At 50.1% G+C, this 19942-nt stretch overlaps 1 protein-coding gene across 1 annotated transcript; it reads right to left on the bottom strand.

Annotated features, from left to right (window-relative positions):
* Window positions 1-4182: 4182 nt before the first annotated feature.
* On the bottom strand, window positions 4183-19510 carry cryba4 (crystallin, beta A4). The gene is made up of 6 exons (XM_072477007.1): window positions 19400-19510; window positions 16891-16957; window positions 12879-12997; window positions 10016-10157; window positions 7083-7225; window positions 4183-4411 (listed from the first exon to the last, which is right to left on the bottom strand). Exons 2-6 carry the CDS (start codon window positions 16924-16926, stop codon window positions 4264-4266), a joined length of 588 nt encoding a protein of 195 aa, XP_072333108.1. The 5' UTR covers window positions 16927-16957; window positions 19400-19510; the 3' UTR covers window positions 4183-4263.
* Window positions 19511-19942: the final 432 nt, after the last annotated feature.

Genomic DNA, 19942 nt, shown 5'->3' with positions numbered 1-19942 from the left:
GCACCGGCCCTTGGTAAGAGCACCCTACCTAAGCCTAAACCTCCACCCTATCCCAGTAACCGCACCCAACCTTTTTGGGCACTAAGGTCAATTTAGCGCGGCCAATCCACCTAACCTACACATCTTTGGACTGTGGGAGGAAACCGGAGCACCCGGAGGAAACCCACGCAGACACGGGGTGAAAGTGCAAACTCCACACAGACAGTGACCCAAGCTGGGAATCGAACCTGGGACCCTGGAGCTGTGAAGCAACTGTGCTAACCACTGTGCTACTACCATGCCCCCCCCCGCTATTGTAGGCGCCCAAATTGTAGACTCCTAACTGTAGACTCCCAAATACAGCTGAGGCGATGAAAGCCCCAGTATAATTATCAGGGCGGAGGGGAGCAGGAGGCTTTGGAAATCTTTTAGATGGATTAATTAAGATAGCCTTGATCATCTATAAGTATCACGTGGATCACAACCCCTTGTGTTATCAGCACTAAGCTATCCAAAGGTTCTGGTAATACCTTCACAAGACGGGCTTGGATGAAGAATGTCCTTCAGTTCATGTGATGCCGTCTTTTCAGGTTATGGTTGGCACTGTTCTCCTTTACAGAATCTACCTGCTTGTTAAATGGATCCAACATTCTGACCTCAACTACCTTTCCTGGCAACATGTTCCAGCTGTTGCGTTTGTTGCCTCATCAAAGGAACAGATCCATGGGCGTGATTCTCCGACCCACCGCCGGGTCGGAGAATCGCCGGGGGCTGGCGTGAATCTCGCCTCCGCCGGTTGCCGAATTCTCCGGCACCGGATATTCGGCAGGGGTGGGAATCGCGCCGCGCCGGTTGGCGGCCCCCCCCCCCCGGCGATTCTCCGGCCCGTGATGGGCCGAAGTCCCGCTGCTGGAATGCCTGTCCCGCCGGCGAGAATCAAACCACCTCTCTTACCGGCGGGACAAGGTGGCGCGGGCGGGCTCCGGGGTCCTTGGGGGGGCGCGGGGCGATCTGGCCCCAGGGGGTGCCCCCACTGTGGCCTGGCCCGCGATCGGGGCCCACCGATCCGCGGGCGGGCCTGTGCCGTGGGAGCACTCTTTTCCTTCCACCTTCGCCATGGTCTCCACTATGGCGGAGGCGGAAGAGACCCCCTCCACTGCACGTGCACGTGGATGCGATGAGCGGCCGCTAACGCTCCCGCGCATGCGCCACATGGCAAAGTCATTTCCGCGCCAGCTGGCGGGGCACCAAAGGCCTTTCCTGCCAGCTGGCGGGGCGGAAATCAGTCCGGCGCGGGCCTAGCCCCTCAAGGTGAGGGCTCGGGCCCTAAAGATGCAGAGAATTCCGCACCTTTGGGGCGGCGCGATGCCGGACTGATTCGCGCCATTTTTGGTGCCGGTCGGCGGACATCGCGCCGATTTCGGAGAATCCTGCCCCTGGTTTCCATCCCTTCAAAACTCGGAACTTGTCTGCTCCTGTCCAACTTCCTTGGCACATCTAGAAGTCCTGCTTTGGATTAACGATCTGGACTCTTATTTGTGACATGCATCTGGCCAAGTTCTACCTTCGACCTCTTCTCAAAGGTTATCTAATTATCTCCCAATGTTGGGCAAACCTCCCATGCTCGGTGCTTCAGGACCCCCAAGAAACCCTCCGGTTTTCAGGATTAGCCACTTTACTCAAAATAAAAGCAAAATACTGCAGATGCTGGAGATCTGAGATAAAAAAACAAAAGTGCTGGATAAACTCAGAAGGCCAGGCAGTGTCTGTGGAGAGAAAAGCAAGTGTTAACGTTTCGAGTCCAGTATGACTCTTCGAAGCACTTCTTGCTCCACTTTATACACTTGATACAAATAAACAGAAGTGTGCTTTGTACCAGTGAAAGGTTGATTTAAAATTGGATTCAAATGTTTAAGGTTCAAATATTTTTTTCTCTGGTCATAGCATTAGTAAATTGAGTCCTGCGAGCTAAGCAGGGTTCATTCTTGTAACGGATGTGACTAAATATTACACTTGCTGATATGAGCAAACAATCCTTTGCTGCATTTTATACGGGATGGTAGCATTGTGGTTAAATTGCTGGACTAGTAGTCCCAAGACTGGGACTAAAATCCAGGTTATGTGAGTATTAATTCCACCGCCGCAATTTAAATGCATTTTCTTTTCTATTCATAACAGTGTTAGGGTCAGTAAAAGTTATTGGGCGGAATTCACCCCCCCCCCACGCCGGGTGGGAGAATCGCCAGGGCGCTGCGCGTGCAGGCGATTCTCCCACCCCCCCCCAAACCGGCGCGGCGAGAATCACGGCTGGCCGCTGGGGGAATCGCCGCTCGCCGTTTGCAATGGGCGAGCGGCAATTCTCCGGCCCGGATGGGCCGAGCGGCCTGCCCAATACGACGGGTTCCCGCCGGCACCGTCCACACATGGTCGCTGCCGGCGGGGAACAGCGCGGGAACGTTGGGGGGCGGCCTGTGTGGTGGGGGGTGGGGGGGTTCCTGCACGGGAGGGGGCCCTCAAATGGGTTCTGGCCCGCGATCGGTGACCACCAGTCGGCGGGCCGACCTCTCTGAAGGAGGACCTCCTTTCCTCCGCCACCCCGCAAGATCAATCCGACATCTTCCTGCGGGGCGGCCTCGGGGAGGACTGCAACGGCGCATGTGTGGGTTGGCGCCGACCAACCCGCGCATGCGTGGGTGACGTAATTTACGCGGCACCGCTTTCACGCGGTGCCAAGGTCCGGCGAGCGTAAATGACGCAACGCCGCTCCCAGCCCCCCGGGGGCGGGCAAATAAGGGGCTGGGAGCAGGTTCCGACGCCGAAGTGAAACACCCCGGTTTTCACTCCGGCATCGGCACTCAGACTCCCGATGGGAGAATTGCGCCCATTGGATTGCCAGAAAAATTGGTTCACTATTCGGAGGCAAGAGTGCTTATCCATCTGCTCTGGTCTGTAGGAATCTTACTTTTAACTGAAGCGGCTGCTTGTTAGAGTCCAGGGGAAAGTCCCACCATGACCAGCTTTTACTGGCACCAAGGAAGAAGCAATAAACAGCAGCCTCACCAGCCATTTACACGTACTTTTCAACATTAGTTTGTGGGATTTGGATGACACTTGATCCCGCCTTCCATCCATTGACTTGATCTACACTTCCTGCTGCCTGGGGAAAGCGGGCAGTATAATCAAAGACCCCACCCACCCGGCTTACTCACTCTTCCAACTTCTTCCATCGGGCAGGAGACACAAAAGTCTGAGAGCACGCACGAACAGACTCAAAAACAGCTTCTTTCCCGCTGTTACCAGACTGCTAAACGGCCCTGTTATAGATTGACCTGATTAATACTACGCTCCTGTATGCTTCACCCAATGCCGGTGTCTATGTAGTTACATTGTGTACCTTGTGTTGCCCTATGTATTTTCTTGTTATTTTCTTTTCTTTTATTTTATTTTCATGTATTTAATGATCTGTTGAGCTGCTCGCAGAAAAATACTTCTCACTGTACCGCGGTACACGTGACAATAAACAAATCCAATCCAATCCAATACATTGGTAGGGTCAATATATATCGTCCATCCCTAGATGCCCTTGAGAAGGTGATGGTGGTGGTGAGCTGCCTGCTAGAGCAACTACAGTCTGCCCGGTGTAGGTAGGGAGTTCCACACATTCGACCCAGTGATGCCAAAGGAACATCAATATAGCTCTAAGTCGGATCATGTGGGACTTGCAGGGGAACTTGCCACTGGTGGGTGTCCCCGTGCATCGACTGCCCTTGTCCTTCCAGGTGGTGGAGGTCGCGGGTTTAGCAGGGGCCGTCGAAGGGGCCTTGCCGAGTTGCTGCAGTGCCCCCTGCAGATGGAACACACTGCTGCCACTGCAGGCTGGCAGCATGGAGAGTGAACGTTTAAGGCGGTGGATGGGGTGCCACCTGCGATGCATTATTCTGGATGGCGGCGGACAGCTTGAGCGCGCGTTTAACGGAATGGTGACCCGTCCCCTTACACCAAGGAGGGGCAACAACCAAAACTACAGATTTTGAATGGCTCCTTTGAAAGATGAAAAGCACTCAGTGCACCGGCTGTCTCCCTACATTGCTGAATTTGGTCGACAATAAGAATAACTGCGAGAGTCTAAAGAGTGGTCTCATTCGGTGGCAGGTCAACCTTTACCCCTTCCCCGTCTAGACGTCAATTAAACGAAACTAGTCATTTTAATAAAGAAGGAAATTTTATTTAGTTTTGTTATTTCCCGATTATTTTGAAGATTAAAACATGGCCATCAGAGTCCATCTACTGCTGGATTCTGCGGATGGACTGAATCTGGAAAGTCTGTGCGTGGGAGCCCCACTCCCTCCAGTGTTTGTACTCCCCGCAGTGACGATCGCATTCCATGATGAACTGGTAGCCACGGTAACCAGGATACTGGTAACATACCCATCTGGAGGGGGGAGGGGAAGCAAAATTGTTACCAGGGGCTAAGCATGTTTTGCAACCAAATTCAATTGTCCCAATAGAATTACTTCAATGCTACTTCCAGAGATAGGACACTACTCGAACCATTGTTTGATATCTGATACACTTGCACTTTTTGTGCAGGATAATGGCCTGGCTTTTGTGGTCAGAGTGAAGGAACAGTACCCCTCTTTCACGTCGCTGGCCACTGCCCACACAGGGTTTGTGGGCTGGCGTCTGAGCCAGCAGGGCACCCTCTACGTCTCAAGAAATAGCTGAGCTCTTTAACCAGCCAGCTTGTAGAATCATAATTGATCCACAAAAGGGTCCAAACCGGGAACCATAAGGAGGAAGTATAAATTAGATCTGAACTATGTACAGAAGTCAAATAAAGATAGGTAAGAGCAGAAGGGATTAAGAGAACGAGATGAAAGAGAAGACAGGAAATAAGTTTTAAAAAAGTTATTTAAAAAAATCACCTGTGCTTGCTAACGTCTGAAGGAATGAGACTCCACATTTGTAAAATTAAATATTTCGGTTCCAGAAAGGTGGTTTGACAGGAACTATCACTTATTGCACCATTAAACATCCATCTACTCATGAATGCATCTGCCCTAACCTTTTCTGGTGTCTTTAACCTCCTCCTACTGGCTGAGGTTATTCATGAGGGCCCCGCCTTCTCAACATTGCCCTTCGCCTGAGGTGTGGTGATCCTCAGGTTAAATTGCCACCAGTCATCCCTCCCCCACACTCAAAGAGGAAAGTAACCTATGGTCATCTGGAACTATGGCGACTTTACTTACTTTACTTATTTTAGTGGGGAACAAGTGGGCAAGTACTGTAAGTTCATGTGATTGCAATGACTTCAACGCTGAGTCTGACAGCAAGGACTCTTACAGTGTACCTTGTGGAGGAATAAACTATCTGTGATTTCCACCTTTTACTGTGCACGTGTGGATGCCAGACGTTGCTGTCCGATTTTCTCCATAATAATGACGAGCGTGCTCAGCCTCTCTGTTACTCTCAACACAAATTCTGGGGCGTAATGCGTGGGCTACATCAGACCCTTACTGGCAAGCTGCACTGCATCTGAATTCACATCACGGTGATGAAAAGATGATGTGCTAACCCACTACTATCCAATACTGTAATTTACGTCGGAATAATAAAATAAATTTCATTTAATGGCCATGATTTTGGGTTGAAAATTATTTCAGTTCATCAATCACAACAGGGTCCTAACTGTCAACGATGTTAAGCTTGTCATTTTTAAGTGCTGAGCAGCTAAAGGATGAAAATCCTAAGGACTAGAAGGAACGTTACGCCCAACACAGACAGCACAAACAAATTAAAGGTCTGGCTCGTCTGCTCCATCAATCTACAGTCTCCTCCTGTGCTGTAAGGCTTCTTCATTCAATGGTAAGGAATTCAGAATATTTCAACTTGAGGACAAGACAGGGGACATAGAAATAAAGGACAGGATTATTCCAGCGCATGCTCAGTGAGCTGGAAGATAGGGGGGACCTGGAAAATAGCCAGAAACTGCGATGGAATGGTTCCCTGGTGCTGTCCCATGACTGGGCATGTTTCCTCGTGGCAGGACCAGATGTAGATTGGTTGCTTCCATCTGGTGGGCTGTCAGTTTAATTAATTAAGGCCCCTATTAAGAATGGGTTTTCACCAGTGTACTGCCTAATGGGGAGGCCACCAGCTTCATGGAGCTGATCTCCCAGTGCCTATCCTTGTGGGGGGAGGGGGGGGGGGTGGATTGGAACTGGAATCTCCATGCCCCTCTGACATATACTTAGTTTTCTAAGAGGGCCTGCAATTTGAGGCGCTTTCGCAGTCTCTGTCCTGCTTCAGAAGCGCCGATCTCTCATGGTAGGGTTGCCAATGAATCAAATAATCGTAGAATTTACAGTGCAGAAGGAGGCCAGTCAGCCCATCGAGTCTGAACTGGTCCCTGAAAGAGCACCCTACCTAAGCCCACACCTCCATCCTATTCCCATCACCCAGCAGCCCCTTTTCAACACTACAGGGCAATTTATCATGACCAATCCACCTAACCCGCAGCTCTTTGGACTGTGGGAGGAAACCGGAGCACCCGGAGGAAACCCACGCAGATACGGGGAGAACGTGCAGACTCAGCACAGAGAATGACCCAAGCCGGGAATCGAACCCGGGTCCCTGGCGCTGTGAAGCAACAGTGCTAACCACTGTGCTACCGTGCCTTCAGAGTTTCCAGCCCTCTGATATGTCCAGCAGCACCGACATTCCACCTGCCATGTGAAAAAATGAAATGAAAATCACTTATTGTCACAAGTAGGCTTCAAATGAAGTTACTGTGAAAAGCCCCTAGTCGCCACATTCTGGCGCCTGTTCGTGGAGGCTGGTACGGGAACATACGGTTAATTTGATGGTGAGTTTGGAGGAAACCAATCAGGGGGTTACCTCTAGGAATATCTCTGAGACTGACTCGCTCCCGAAGTGTGTGGGCTGGGGACCCCCTCAGAACCTCCTCCCAAAACCTGTGATGAGATCCTACCTGTTGGTGTTAAGATTATAATTGGAAGCTTGATGGGCGGGGCAACATTACTAGTGGAACAAGTTTTGTTGGGCCAAATAAGTTTTCTCATGTGCTTGTTAGAAGTACTTACGCGCCAGAGTGGATTCGGAAAGATCCAACCTCATTGTTGCACCAACCCATAGCTTGGAGGGATGGATAGTCATCGCTCAACTCCCCCTTCCTGCCCAGGAAGTTCTCCCTCTCAAACATGGACATCCGACATTCGCGGTGGTTCTGCGGAAAAGAGTTTTCAAATAGACCATTCAGAAATCAACATTCCTGTTGTGTACATTCAATTCAAAAGCATTTTCTTTCTTCTGCATACATCTGGAGATGCACCATAGTGGGCAGCTTTGACATAGAAATTGAATCAATTCTTTCCTCCAACACTATTCAAGTTGCCAATTCGTGTTCGACACAGTTGAAGGGCTGCTCACTCGCCATGACCTTATTACTGCCCATTCTTTAGAGATGTGACTGATTGAAGTCTAGTTCTTCGAGTTGAACTGCCAATAATCCATGTAAAATGAATACGTTACCATCAGAATACCTAGGCTAGGGTGTCTGCTGGTAATTGACGGTGAGGACATGACAGTTTAGCTTGATCATGTCCTCAATGCACATTTGCACACATTTAATTTATAATAATAATAATCTTTATTGTCACAAGTATGCTTCCATTAACACTGCAAATAAAGTTACTGTGAAAAGCCCTGAGTCGCCACATTCCAGCGCCTGTTCGGGCACACTGAGGGAGAATTCAGATTGTCCAATTCACCTGACAGCACATCTTTCAGGACTTGTTGGAGGAAACCGGAGCTCCCGGAGGAAACCCACGCAGACACGGGGAGAACGTGCAGACTCCGCACAGACAGTGACCCAAGCCGGGAATTGAACCTGGGACCCTGGCGCTGTAAAGCAACAGTGCTAACCACTGAGCTACCGTGCCAGCCACAGCAGAGGCTATGAGTTAATGCTCAGCAGTAGGAATTCTGGTTGCGGTTTCTTCTCTCTGGAGGCACAGGATGCGATTATAACAATCCTTCCATCACCGTCAACTGATATTACTGAATCACCAAAGACTGGGGTTTGAACCTATGAGCTCCCTGGCCTATGTACTGCTGTTCTGTAGTGGGCAGTGGATTTAATAACTGATGTATTGGGAGTGTTACTGACCCATTGCAGGTCCACAAATGAACAAAAAGGTAGATGATGTCAAAATTATAAGATTTTCAGCTGTGCGGTGGCACAGTGGTTAGCACGTCTGCCTCACAGCGCCAGGAACCTGAGTTCGATTTCGACCTTGGGTGACTGTCTGTGTGGAGTTTACACTTTCTCCCCGTGTCTGCGTGGGTTTCCTCCGGGTGCTCCGGTTTCCTCCCACAAGTCCCGAAAGATGTGCTTGATAGGTGAATTGGACATTCTGAATTCTCCCTCAGTGTACCCGAACAGGTGCCGGAGTGTGGCGACTAGGGGCGGGAAAGTGGACCTAGATGAAGTGTCCTTTCAGAGGGTTGGTGCAGACTTGATGGGCCTAATGGCCTCCTTCTGCACTGTAGGATTCTATGGCTCTATCGCCATGGCCTCATCCCTATCTATCTCTGAGATGTCCTCTAGCCCTAAAACTTCTGAGATCTCCGCACTTCTCTTCTTGTTTCTTGCACCTTGGAAATGGGGGTGGGAGATATTTCAGATGTCCGTATTTCACAGGGGCAGCAGCACATTTAGAAATGCACAGCCTACAAAGAGAAGCAATTTTAGCCTTTGACATTTCAGAAACATCACTTTTGAACTTTATACATTTCAGGAAAAGATCTGAACCTCCCAGAGTCCTTTGGGTAGATAAGGTAACTCTTTGGGAGAGGTCAGTTTTTCTCTAGGAGTGGTCAGGTACTCCTTTTGGATTGCGAATATAACATGTGTAAGAAGTGGATAAACTCTTTGGAACTGTCAAGCCGTCATCATCTACACCTCCTGCCCTTTAAATTTTGAACAAGCCAGCCTGCTGTAACTCTCATTTGATAAAAAGGGTGCTTGCAATTTCACAAGATATTTGTTGGCTTATATCTGAGGACTATCATTACAGGATTAGTGCTGCTTGACTGCTTGGATAACCTATAATTAGCACACGAGGGACCTGTAATTTGTTTAATTGTCAGCTCTAAGTGGTTAAAGACAAAGATTAGCTGTCCTTGATATGGGGTTATGAATAAAAACCAGTGTTTGTTTTTAGAAGGGATTAAGTATGTGAAGGAAGTTAAATGTAATGAATGGGCTTTTATCAATTAGGATTGGATTGGATTTGTTTATTGTCAAGTGTGCCGAGGTACAGTGAAAAGTATTTTTCTGCGAGCAGCTCAACAGATCATTAAGTACATGGGAAGAAAAGGGAAGAAAAGAAAATACATTTGAGTGTTTTTTAAACATAGTGAAATCTGTAATAGATATATTGAAGTTTATTTCATTTAATCTCACCTTGGCTCCTGAGGTCTGCCCATTGTGGGTATCAGGTGAATTGGCATGGAGGGTGTAAGGGCAAAGGGTGTTGGCATGAATTTGCACTAAATTGGCATAGGGGCTATAAAGGGCTATGGAGGTGGGTAGAAGGGCATAAGTTGATATGGAGTGTAAAAGGGGCCATGGGGATGGTTGAGGAACATTAGGTGGCATAAGACGGCATGTCCCAATCCTGTCCATTGTAGCTTCTGGCGCTGCAGGGACTAAAGTCCTGTCGGCCAATCGGATTGACTGGCATCTCGTTAAGGTGGGGCTTCCCCCCAGATGAGAGACGGAGGTCCTGCCCCCAGTCAATTCATGCTCAATTAACAGGAAGGGAAACTCCATCCTAAAAATCTTGGCCTATCTGTTTATCTAACCTCCCCTGAAAGGAACCTTCACTATTTGCCTCCTTGTGGTCGCAAGTTCCAGATTCTCTGGGTAAAGATGCGTCTCCTGAATCTTGTACTTGTGCAAAGTTTACCATCTGACTTTAGCACATACTTTCCATGTAGTCGGAATACTTACAGCGCAGGCAATAGGTCGGAAGGAGGTCAGTCTCTCAATGTGATAGGAGTTGCTGCCACTCCAGCTTTCCCAACGGGGGTATTCTCCTCTCTCCAGAACAAACTGCTGTCCCTGGTAGGCTGCGTGTTCGTAACCCACCCAGCTACAGAGAAAACACAAGGATGTCAGAAAGATCCCAAGTGAGGCATTGATGCACAGCGTTTCAGAGCCCCCTTCTAAAGAGTTTTGATTACCCTTCATGTAGCAGTACTTGGCTGCAGCAAGATGACATGTTTCTCGGTGAGGAATGATGGCTTAGTCAACTGGTTCAATATGGCTTACTCGCCTGAATGTGTGATAATTGATTTTTTAGGTGATGCATACGGTACAATAAGGCCACAGCTTTCCTTTCACAATTTCCTCTGCGATTCAGCCCTACACCACCTTCATTCATCTCCGCACGCTTATGTGGCTCCAGGAGTATCATTATTGCCCGAGGTTGTGACATTCAAGGACTCCTCCAGGGCCTGAGTTCACAATCTAGGTTGGCACTCCAGTGCAGTACTGAGGAGTGTTGCGTTGGGTGAGACATTAAACGAATTCCCGCTCCTGCGGTTCAGGCAGATGTTAAAAAAAAAACCAGGGCATGATTTGAAGAATGACAGGGAGTTCTTCTAAGCTTCTCCCTTGATCAATGCCAGCAAGAACAAGTCCATAGAATCCCGACAGTGTAAAAGGAGACCGTTCAGCCCATCAAGACCCTCTGAAAGAACACTCTACCTAGACCCACACCCCTGCCCTATCCCCACCTAGAATCAGAGAATTTACAGTGCAGAAGGAGGCCATTCGGCCCATCAAGTCTGCACTGGCCCTTGGAAAGAGCACCCTACTTAAGCCCACACCTCCATCCTATCCCAGTAACCCACCTAACCTCTTTGGACACTAAGGGCAATTTCGCTTGGCCAATCTACCTAACCTGCACATCTTTGGACTGTGGGAGGAAACCGGAGCACCCGGAGGAAACCCACGCACACACGGGGAGAACGTGCAGACTCCGCACAGGCGGTGACCCAAGCCGGGAATCGAACCTGGGACCCTGGAGCTGTGAAGCAACAGTATTACCCACTGTGCTACCGTGCTGTCCTGACCTGCAAAGCTTTGCACACTAAGGGACTATTTTTTTTAGCATGGCCAATCCACGTAACCTGAACATCTTTGGACTGTGGGAGGAAACCGGAGCACCCGGAGGAAACCCATGCACACACGGCGAGAACATGCAGACTCCGCACGGACAGTTACCCAGCGGGGAGTCGAACCTGGGACCCTGGCGCTGTGAAGCCACAGTGCTATCCACTGCACTACCATGCTGCCCAAATCACTGACCATCATCTCCAGAGGTGGACATCCTGGACACTTCGAGACCAACCTGTGTCGAAACAACAGTGTGGATGCTATCTCCTGCCAGCTACCATGGGCGGTATTCGCAGATCGGTGGGCCCCGATCGCGGGCCAGGCCACCGTGGAGGCACCTCCTGGGGCCAGATCAGCCCACGACCCCCCAGGAACCCCGGAGCCCGCCCGCGCCGCCAGGTCCCGCCGGTAAGGGACCTACTCTAATTTACGCTGGCGGGACCGGCTACAGACGGGCAGGACTTCGGCCCATCACGGGCCGGAGAATTTGGGCGGCCCTGGCGCGCATTGAGTTGCGTCGGACCCCGCCATTCTCCGAGGCGGGCGGCACGACTCACGCGCAAATTTTCCTTTAGATCAAACCAAATATCCAGGATATTTCAGTGGGATTCTGAAAATAGAGGCCAGGGGCGAAATTCTCCCCCAACGGCGCGATGTCCGCCGACCGGCGCCAAAAACGGCGCCAATCAGACGGGCATCGCGCCGGCCCAAAGGTGCGGAAGTCTCCGCATCTTTGGGGGCCGAGCCCCAACATTGAGGGGCTAGGCCGGCGCCGGAGGGATTTCCGCCCCGCCAGCTGGCGGAAATGGCGTTTGTTGCCCCGCCAGCTGGCGGAAATGGAGTTTGTTGCCCTGCCAGCTGGCGCGGAAATGCGGCGCATGCGCGGGAACGTCAGCGGGCGCCGACAGTTTCCTGCGCATGCGCAGTGGGGAGAGTCTCTTCCGCCTCCGCCATGGTGGAGAACGTGGCGGAGGCGGAAGGGAAAGAGTGCCCCCACGGCACAGGCCTGCCCGTGGATCGGTGGGCCCCGATCGCGGGCCAGGCCACTGTGGGGTCATCCCCCGGGGTCAGATTGCCCCGCGCCCCCCCCAGGACCCCGGAGCCCGCCCACGCCGCCTGGTCCCGCCGGTAAATACCAGCTTTGATTTACGCTGGCGGGACAGGCAATTTCTGGGCGGGACTTCGGCCCATCCGGGCCGGAGAATTGAGCGGGGGGTCCCGCCAACCGGCGCGGCCCGATTCCCGCCCCCGCTCAATCTCCGGTACCGGAGACTTCGGCGGGGGCGGGTGCGGGATTCACGGCGGCCAACGGCCATTCTCCGACCCGGCCGGGGGTCGGAGAATGATGCCGCTGATTTTAACTTTGTGCAACTGGGTGGGTTCTGAATGGGTACAAATTGGTCCTGGGAGTCTATTCAGATTCCCAAGAGTCTAACATTGGATTAACCGAGTTAAAGCAGAGTAAAGGTTAATCTGATCACAATCTACCTATAAATCTCTTCAGCATACTGCAAGCATGATGGAATGATTCCAAGGTGAGTTACTGATTTCTAGCAGCAGACCACTAGTTAGCTTTTATGACTTTGACAGGCTGTCCAATTTAGACACCTTTGCTCTTTCCTGTGGCGTCACACTGTTACGTAAGCTCTTTTGGATTGATCCCTTGCTGTTTTTTGGTCTCCTAGATACTCACGCTCCACTTTCCACCTTCATAGAGCGCACGGTTTCGAATCCGAACTCCATGACACTGTAACATTCTGCGGTGAACTCATGTCGACGACCCTGGAAGCACTCCTCATCCCAAACAATGATCTGCGGGATAGCAGATGGGGGGGAAAAGAAAGAGAATAGTGTTGGATCAGGAGTTTGTGTTACAAAGAGCTGTATTCTACAATTAGTAGTGCGGATGCAAAGTACTTTTGAGTGGACAGAGCACAGAAGATCATAGAATTTACAGTGCAGAAGGAGGCCATTCGGCCCATCGAGTCTGCACCGGCCCTTGGAAAGAGCACCCCATTTTAGCGTGCCCAATCCACCTAACCTGCATATCTTTGGACTGTGGGAGGAAACTGGAGCACCCGGAGGAAACCCACCCAGACACGGGGAGAACGTGCTCACTCCGCACAGAGAGTGACCCAAGCCAGGAATCGACCCTGGAGCTGTGAAGCAACTGTGCTAACCACTGCGCCACCGTGCTGCCCATATGTATTGCAATTTGGTGCAAAGTTGGCGAACGTCCCATTGAAGAAAATAGAAAGACCATCTTCAGTCAGTAGCTTCGTAACACGTCCAATCTTGAGCAATCTGGTTTGAAATGTAGCTTAGCAGAAAGTCAACATACGGACTTGACATAACCCAAGTTGCAGTTTTAAACCAATGACACATCACTGGTGTGACATGTGGCTTTTCCAGCCCTAGAATCCTCTGAGATCTCTGCGCTAATTGAGGCCCCGATTTTAATCGCTCCATTGTTGGTGTCTTCATTTGCCTCAGCCTCAAGCTCTTGAAATCCCTCATTAAACCTCTCTGCCGCTCTAGATACCACACTTTCCTCCTTTAAGACACTCCTTAAAACTAACTTAAATGGGGGCCGGTTAGCTCAGTTGGCTGGTCAGCTGGTTCCTGAGGTGCAGTGACGGCAACAGCGCGGGTTCAAAATTCCTGTACCAGCTGAGGTTATTTAATAATAAATTATGAAAAATAATCTTTATCGGGCAGCACAGTGGAGTAGTGGATAGCACAGCTGCCTCACGGTGCCAAGGTCCCAGGTTCGATCCCGGCTCTGGGTCACTGTCCGTGTGGAGTTTGCACATTCTCCTCGCGTTTGCATGGGTTTCGCCCCCACAACCCAAAGATGTGCGGGGTAGGTGGATTGGCCACGCTAAATCGGCCCTTAATTGGAAAAAATTAATTTTTCTTTTTAAAAAAATTATCTTTATTGTCACAAGTAGGCTTACATTAACAATGCAATGAAGTTACTGTGAAAAGCCCCTAGTCGCCACATAATAATAATATAATAGTAATAATCGCTTATTGTCACAGTAGGCTTCAATGAAGTTACTGCAAAAAGACCCTAGTCGCCACATTCCGGCGCCTGTTCGGGGAGAACGCTGTTGAGTTTCACGACGCCGCGAAACGGCCCCTATCCCGACCGATTCAGGGCCCGAAAATGGGCTAGGAGCGGCGCCGCGTCATTTGCGCGCGCCAGGCCTTGGCGCCGCGTAAAGGCGGCGCCGCATACATGACGCGGCCGGCGCCGCATAACTGGCGTCACATGCGCATGCACATGCGTGGTTGCTGTCCTCCCCGAGTCCGCCCCGCAAGAAGATGTCCGACGGATCTTGCGGGGCTGCGGAAGAAAGAAAGTCCTCCTTCAGAGAGGCCGGCCCGACGATCGGTCGGCACCGATCGCGGGCCAGACCCCATTTGAGGCCCCCCCCGGTGCAGGATCCCCCCTCCCCCACCTGCAGGCCGCCCCCTCAGCGTTCCGGCGCTGTTCCCGCCGGCAGCGACCAGGTGTGGATGGCGCCGGGGGGGGAATCCGCCGTTCTGAGCAGGCCGCTCGGCCCATCCGGCACTGAGAATCGCGGGGGTACCGGTGAATTGCCATTTTGGCTGTCTCGGGTGATTCACTGGACCGCGCCGCCCAAAACGCGATTGTGCCGATCTGGCCGCTTCCGTGAATCGCGGGACGGCGTCGGACCGGCGTTGCGGGAAAATTTGGCAACCCAGGCGATTCTCTGAAACGGCGCGGGAGCAGAGAATCGCACCCTTGGTTCTTTAGCGTGTCGTGCTGGCCTTTGACCTTCAGAACACAGGAACCATCGCAGAGAACACGCACACAAATGTTTTCAGCAGCTCAAGACGGTGTAAATATTGACTGCATACTCCAAAGAAGGATCGTTTCATATTGGATAGGCTGGAGTGAATTTTAGAAAGAAATGGTGAAGAAAATTGCCATGGTAACTGCAGGCCTAAGATAAAGTCACATTGCGAGAATCCCAACAGAGCCCATCGCATCGTACCTTGTCACATTAATGTAATTCTAAAATGGTCTTTAAAGATTTTCATTATTGCGAGACATGTGCAATAAAAAAATATGGAATACATAATCTGGGTAGAAGCACATTAGGATTGTGACATATAATTAGGTTTAGTTACTTCAAGCAATTTAATTCCTTCACAATACATTATTTATCTCTGACTGCCTGCTCACTGCAATTAGATATCATTATGTGGCCATTATTTAGAAGTCTAACTGCAGTGGCGGGTGCGGCTGCAGGGCAGTGAACTTAAAACAGCAATCGTTCACTGGGTCTAAATTTGGCTACCAACTGAAGCTGCCCTTCTGGACAATGCCCAAACAGACATGTTTACTCCATTCCCCACACTGGTCATTATGCTGCCCAATGGTTAAACTTGGCAAATTTCCAATCACCTCACGCTGCTTTTAATTTGATTAGGGCCCCTTTGGCTGAGAGCTGGCTGACCTTTTCACCTCTCCTCCATGTGCCAAAGCTGGTTCTCGCTCATTAAATATGACAATAATATTATGTGGCTGCACACACAGACGCAAATGATTAAACATTGAGCTCTACTGATTTAGGAAGCCTGCTCAGGGAACCTCTGGTTTGGATGGAGATGGTCGCAGGTCTGGCTTGTGCGAAGGCAGTGCGGAGAGCCCGAGCCACTTGTGTTAAATGTGAATGGAACTCCGTTTGAAAACAGCCAATTCATCAGAGGCCAGGAAGCTGGCACCTCGGGCATGGGAAGTTTCAAAGCCCTAGCATTGTTGACTAACCAATTCATGAAAAATGCCCACCTGGGGGAGGTGCCAAAAGACAAGCTATTTCCCAGTGGACCGCCATGCACAGAGCAGGCTGTTCCTGTTCCTCCTGGGTAACTTTTTTTTTTGAAGTGTATCTTCACGCACCCACTCTATTGGTTATCCTTTGGGGAATAGTGGGGTGAAGTGGCGGAAGGATTCCCGAGCTGATTATCAGCCTGTCAGACCATGTTGAATTGTCTTTCCATGGCCCACAGGTCTGGTGTTGGACTCGAACATGGAGCTTCTGGTGCAGCGCGGTACGGGCCCTATGACTGCACCATACGGCCTCCTGCTCCTGGGTAAAAGATCTATTGCCACTTGCCGCCTCTCCGGGTGGCCATCTGAAGATCTGAGCAAGAAGCCAGGGTGGATGTAGCCTGTTAGTGCAGCTTTCAGCTGCCTGGTGTTCCATGATCCACCTCTCATGCTTTCTTCTGAAGATCATGCCTGCACACAGTTCATCAGATCACCAGCTTTGACAAAGGGTCATCTAGACTCGAAATGTCAGCTCTTTTCTCTCCCTACAGGTGCTGCCAGACCTACTGAGATTTTCCAGCATTTTCTCTCTGGTTTCAGATTCCAGCATCCGCAGTAATTTCCTTTCATCATTTGAGTACCTAGTGGTAAACCTAATGGAAGGTCTCTAGATTTGCCAAGCTTGGCTGCTGGGTATGCAGAATGACCAGCTTTGCGACCCTGGTGGGTTCATATTGGGGCGACCACTGGGTTGGTGAGACTCCTGCAACGGGATCTAATGATCTAATCCACCTTCCTGAGATGGATATAAAGGGAGCATTGAGATTGAGACTTGTACCCAAACTGAAACAGAATATCTGGGTCAAAGGAACAATCTTCAACCCAACGTAATTTCTCTTACCTTCCAGTGGCTGGAGAGTTTCGTGCAATGAGACATCTTGAATTTTATTTATCTTCAAGTTTTCGCCCTGGAGCAAAAAGAAACCCCTCAAGATTAAAAGTGGTTCTGATGGTGGCTGCCGCTAATTGTATTGATCACAACACTCCACTTCATCATGGGATTTTTCAGCATAAAGGCCATTCAGCTCACTGAGACCGTGCAAGCTCATTGACAGAGCTATCCAATCAGTCTCATTCTCCTCTTCTTTCCCCATAGCCTTGCAAATGTTTCCCTTTTAAATATTCATCCCATTCTCTTTTGGAAGTCATTATTGAATCTGCTACGCCCACACTTTCAGGCAGTGCAGACCACGACAACTTCCCCTCACCACCCCACCACTCAACAAAGGTAAAACTGTCCCTCAAACGTTTTGGCCGGAAATCTCCGAACGCTCGACGGCAGCGGGATTCTCTGGTTCCGCTGGCAGAGCACCCCCGCCCACAGGTTTCCCGGTGGCGTGGGGTGGCTTCAACGGGAATTCCCGTTAACAGCGGCTGGAGTTGTGAATCCCGCCGCCAGCAAACAGTGCGCCGGCTCCTGCCGCTGGGAAACACGCGGCTGGAATGCTGGAGAATCAAGCTCTATTTCTCTGGTACTCTTGTGCCCTATCTCTCGAGGGCATGTATGTTTGCATGCCCAAAAGTGGGCAATCTTTACATCTGAATCTGCCCAGTGAGTGGCATGTTATCCCCCAGTGAGGGCATCATAGTGGAACATTTATCTCTCATCCATTGATACTCACAAGCAGACTTTAATCAGGGATGCCAATCAGCAGCAGAGTCCCTGGGTAACTTCCTGTTCCTCTCCTTTGCCCGAGGGACACTTATTGTAGCTTCTCAACCTATTACCTACCCCCTACCCTACCCACATGACCCCACCTCAGGGCAATTCATCATGGCCAATTCACCTAACCTGCACATCTTTGGACTGTGGGAGGAAACCGGAGCACCCGGAGGAAACCCACGTAAACAGGGGGAGAACGCGCAGACTCCGCACAGACAGTCACCCAAGGCCGGAATTGAACCTGGGTCTCTGACGCTGTGAGACAGCAGTGATAACCACTGTGCCACCGAACCTTGAGTTCCTCCTGCCATGGACATTCCTCCATCTCCGCGACCACAATGCCCTCTGCACGCCACTGCCACTTAGCGGCGGGGCTATTCCGCCAAGTGCCCAGCAGTGGGCGTCTGGCATCCCAAATCCTGGGGACTCAATCCTCCAACTGGGGACTGAGGACCAGGAGGTAAAACGTCTCTCCAGGTCTCACACAGCACAGTACCATCCAATGGGCAGTTGCTACCCTCGCTGGTCCCCACACGCCAAGCAGGGCAGAAATGGGCCACCTGTCTTAACGAGTAGAGTCCAATGTTTAGCCTCCTACCAGTCTATGTCATTTAACCAAAACCTTCCATTTCTTTTCCTTTACATGCTTATTTTTCTTGGAGATCCTTGGCGCAGTGGGTAGCGTACCTGCCACTTAGTCTGAATCCAGAAGGGAGAAACAGTAAAAACGGGGAAATAAGAATACTGGTCTGAACAGGTCTTGGATACCTCAAAATACAACACCAGTAAAAATGGGAAATAAGAATATTGTCAAAACAGTTTTTTCTTACTGGGTGGGTTGGAGTCCCAAACCAAGACTTAACGACCAAAGGATCGTTTGTAATGCAACCAAACGGTTGAGTATCAATTTGAAAATACTTCCCAGGTAATCCAGTGGCAGGTGACAAGAGCAGCAGAGATTCCTGGTCAGTCATGTAACAGAAAGAACATTGGAGCTTCTGCCATCACTGGCGAGAGTCCAACATGCAGGTGAAAATGCCCGTTGCCACAGCAACCCAGATTCCCTGAGTAAACCGCAACAAACCAGCACTCAGTAATCACACTTCCTTCTTAAATACATCCATACTATTCATCTCAACTACTTCCCCAGTCTAGCCACTCTCAGTTTCTTCTGAATTCCTGACTGATGTTAGTAACGATTACTTTATATTTAGGACCTCCAGCTTTGAACAAATTGAAAAACCTTCTGTACATCTACCCTACCAAACCCCACAGAATAACTACCGTTTGCTCCCCCCTCAACCTTCTGACTTCCAGAGAAAAGAGACTGTACAGTTTTGTTTTCTGATAACTATATCCTCTCAGTTAATCATCCTTACAAATCCTTTTTTTGCACCTTCTCCAGAGCCTCTGGATACTTCTTGTAGCATAGAGGCCAGAACTGTTTACTGTACTCCAACTGAGGTCTAACCAAGGTTCTACACAAGGCTAACACTTGGTTAATAACTCATAAATCTTTCCTGTCAATCCGTAAGTGTTAGCTAATCAAACCTACTGTCGGTCTTCTCCCCCTTCAACTATTTTGGTCCAGTGTTTATTCTGTTATGCTCTACTGTGGGTGCACCATGTTCTGCACATTATTTGATGTCACACTCCAGCATATTTTCTCAGAAACAGCAGCACTCACCTTGGTAGATTATAGTGGAACACACAGCTCTGATAGCAAAGTGTGTTCCCTCCGTGGGTTTTTATAGTTTGCACTTTAAGCAGTCAATTGCTGAGACCTGTATTCTTCAAACCCCTAGCTCAGCAGCAGGGGAGGGGATTCATCGAGGGTTTATTGTATTCCCAACAATATATGACAATGTCATGATCTATAGTGAACAGAGGAAGGCATGAAGGATACTGCAAGCACATCACATCAGTAAAAATAACTTTAGCATTAACCCTTTGACCCAGCAATGTACTGCACAAGGCCTATAGCCAGAGTCTCGCCCTCTAGCAACCATTTACACAGACTGTTGCTGTCCCCCTACAAAATAGAGATCAAATATAGTGGCTCAGATTTTCAACTTGCCATTGACAACAATCTGGCGTCCTGCGTCCACTGCCCTGTGTACAAACCGAAAGAAAATTGGAATCTTTCTACAGAAACACATAATCACAGAATACCACAGTGCGGAAGAGACCCTTCGGTCCATCGAGTCTGCACCGACGCATGAAAGGTCCT

Source organism: Scyliorhinus torazame, chromosome 1 (assembly GCF_047496885.1).
Source record: "Scyliorhinus torazame isolate Kashiwa2021f chromosome 1, sScyTor2.1, whole genome shotgun sequence".
Classification (NCBI taxonomy): Eukaryota; Metazoa; Chordata; class Chondrichthyes; order Carcharhiniformes; family Scyliorhinidae; genus Scyliorhinus; species Scyliorhinus torazame.
Note: the sequence above shows the minus strand (reverse complement) of the source record. Positions and strands in the feature narration are given on the sequence as shown.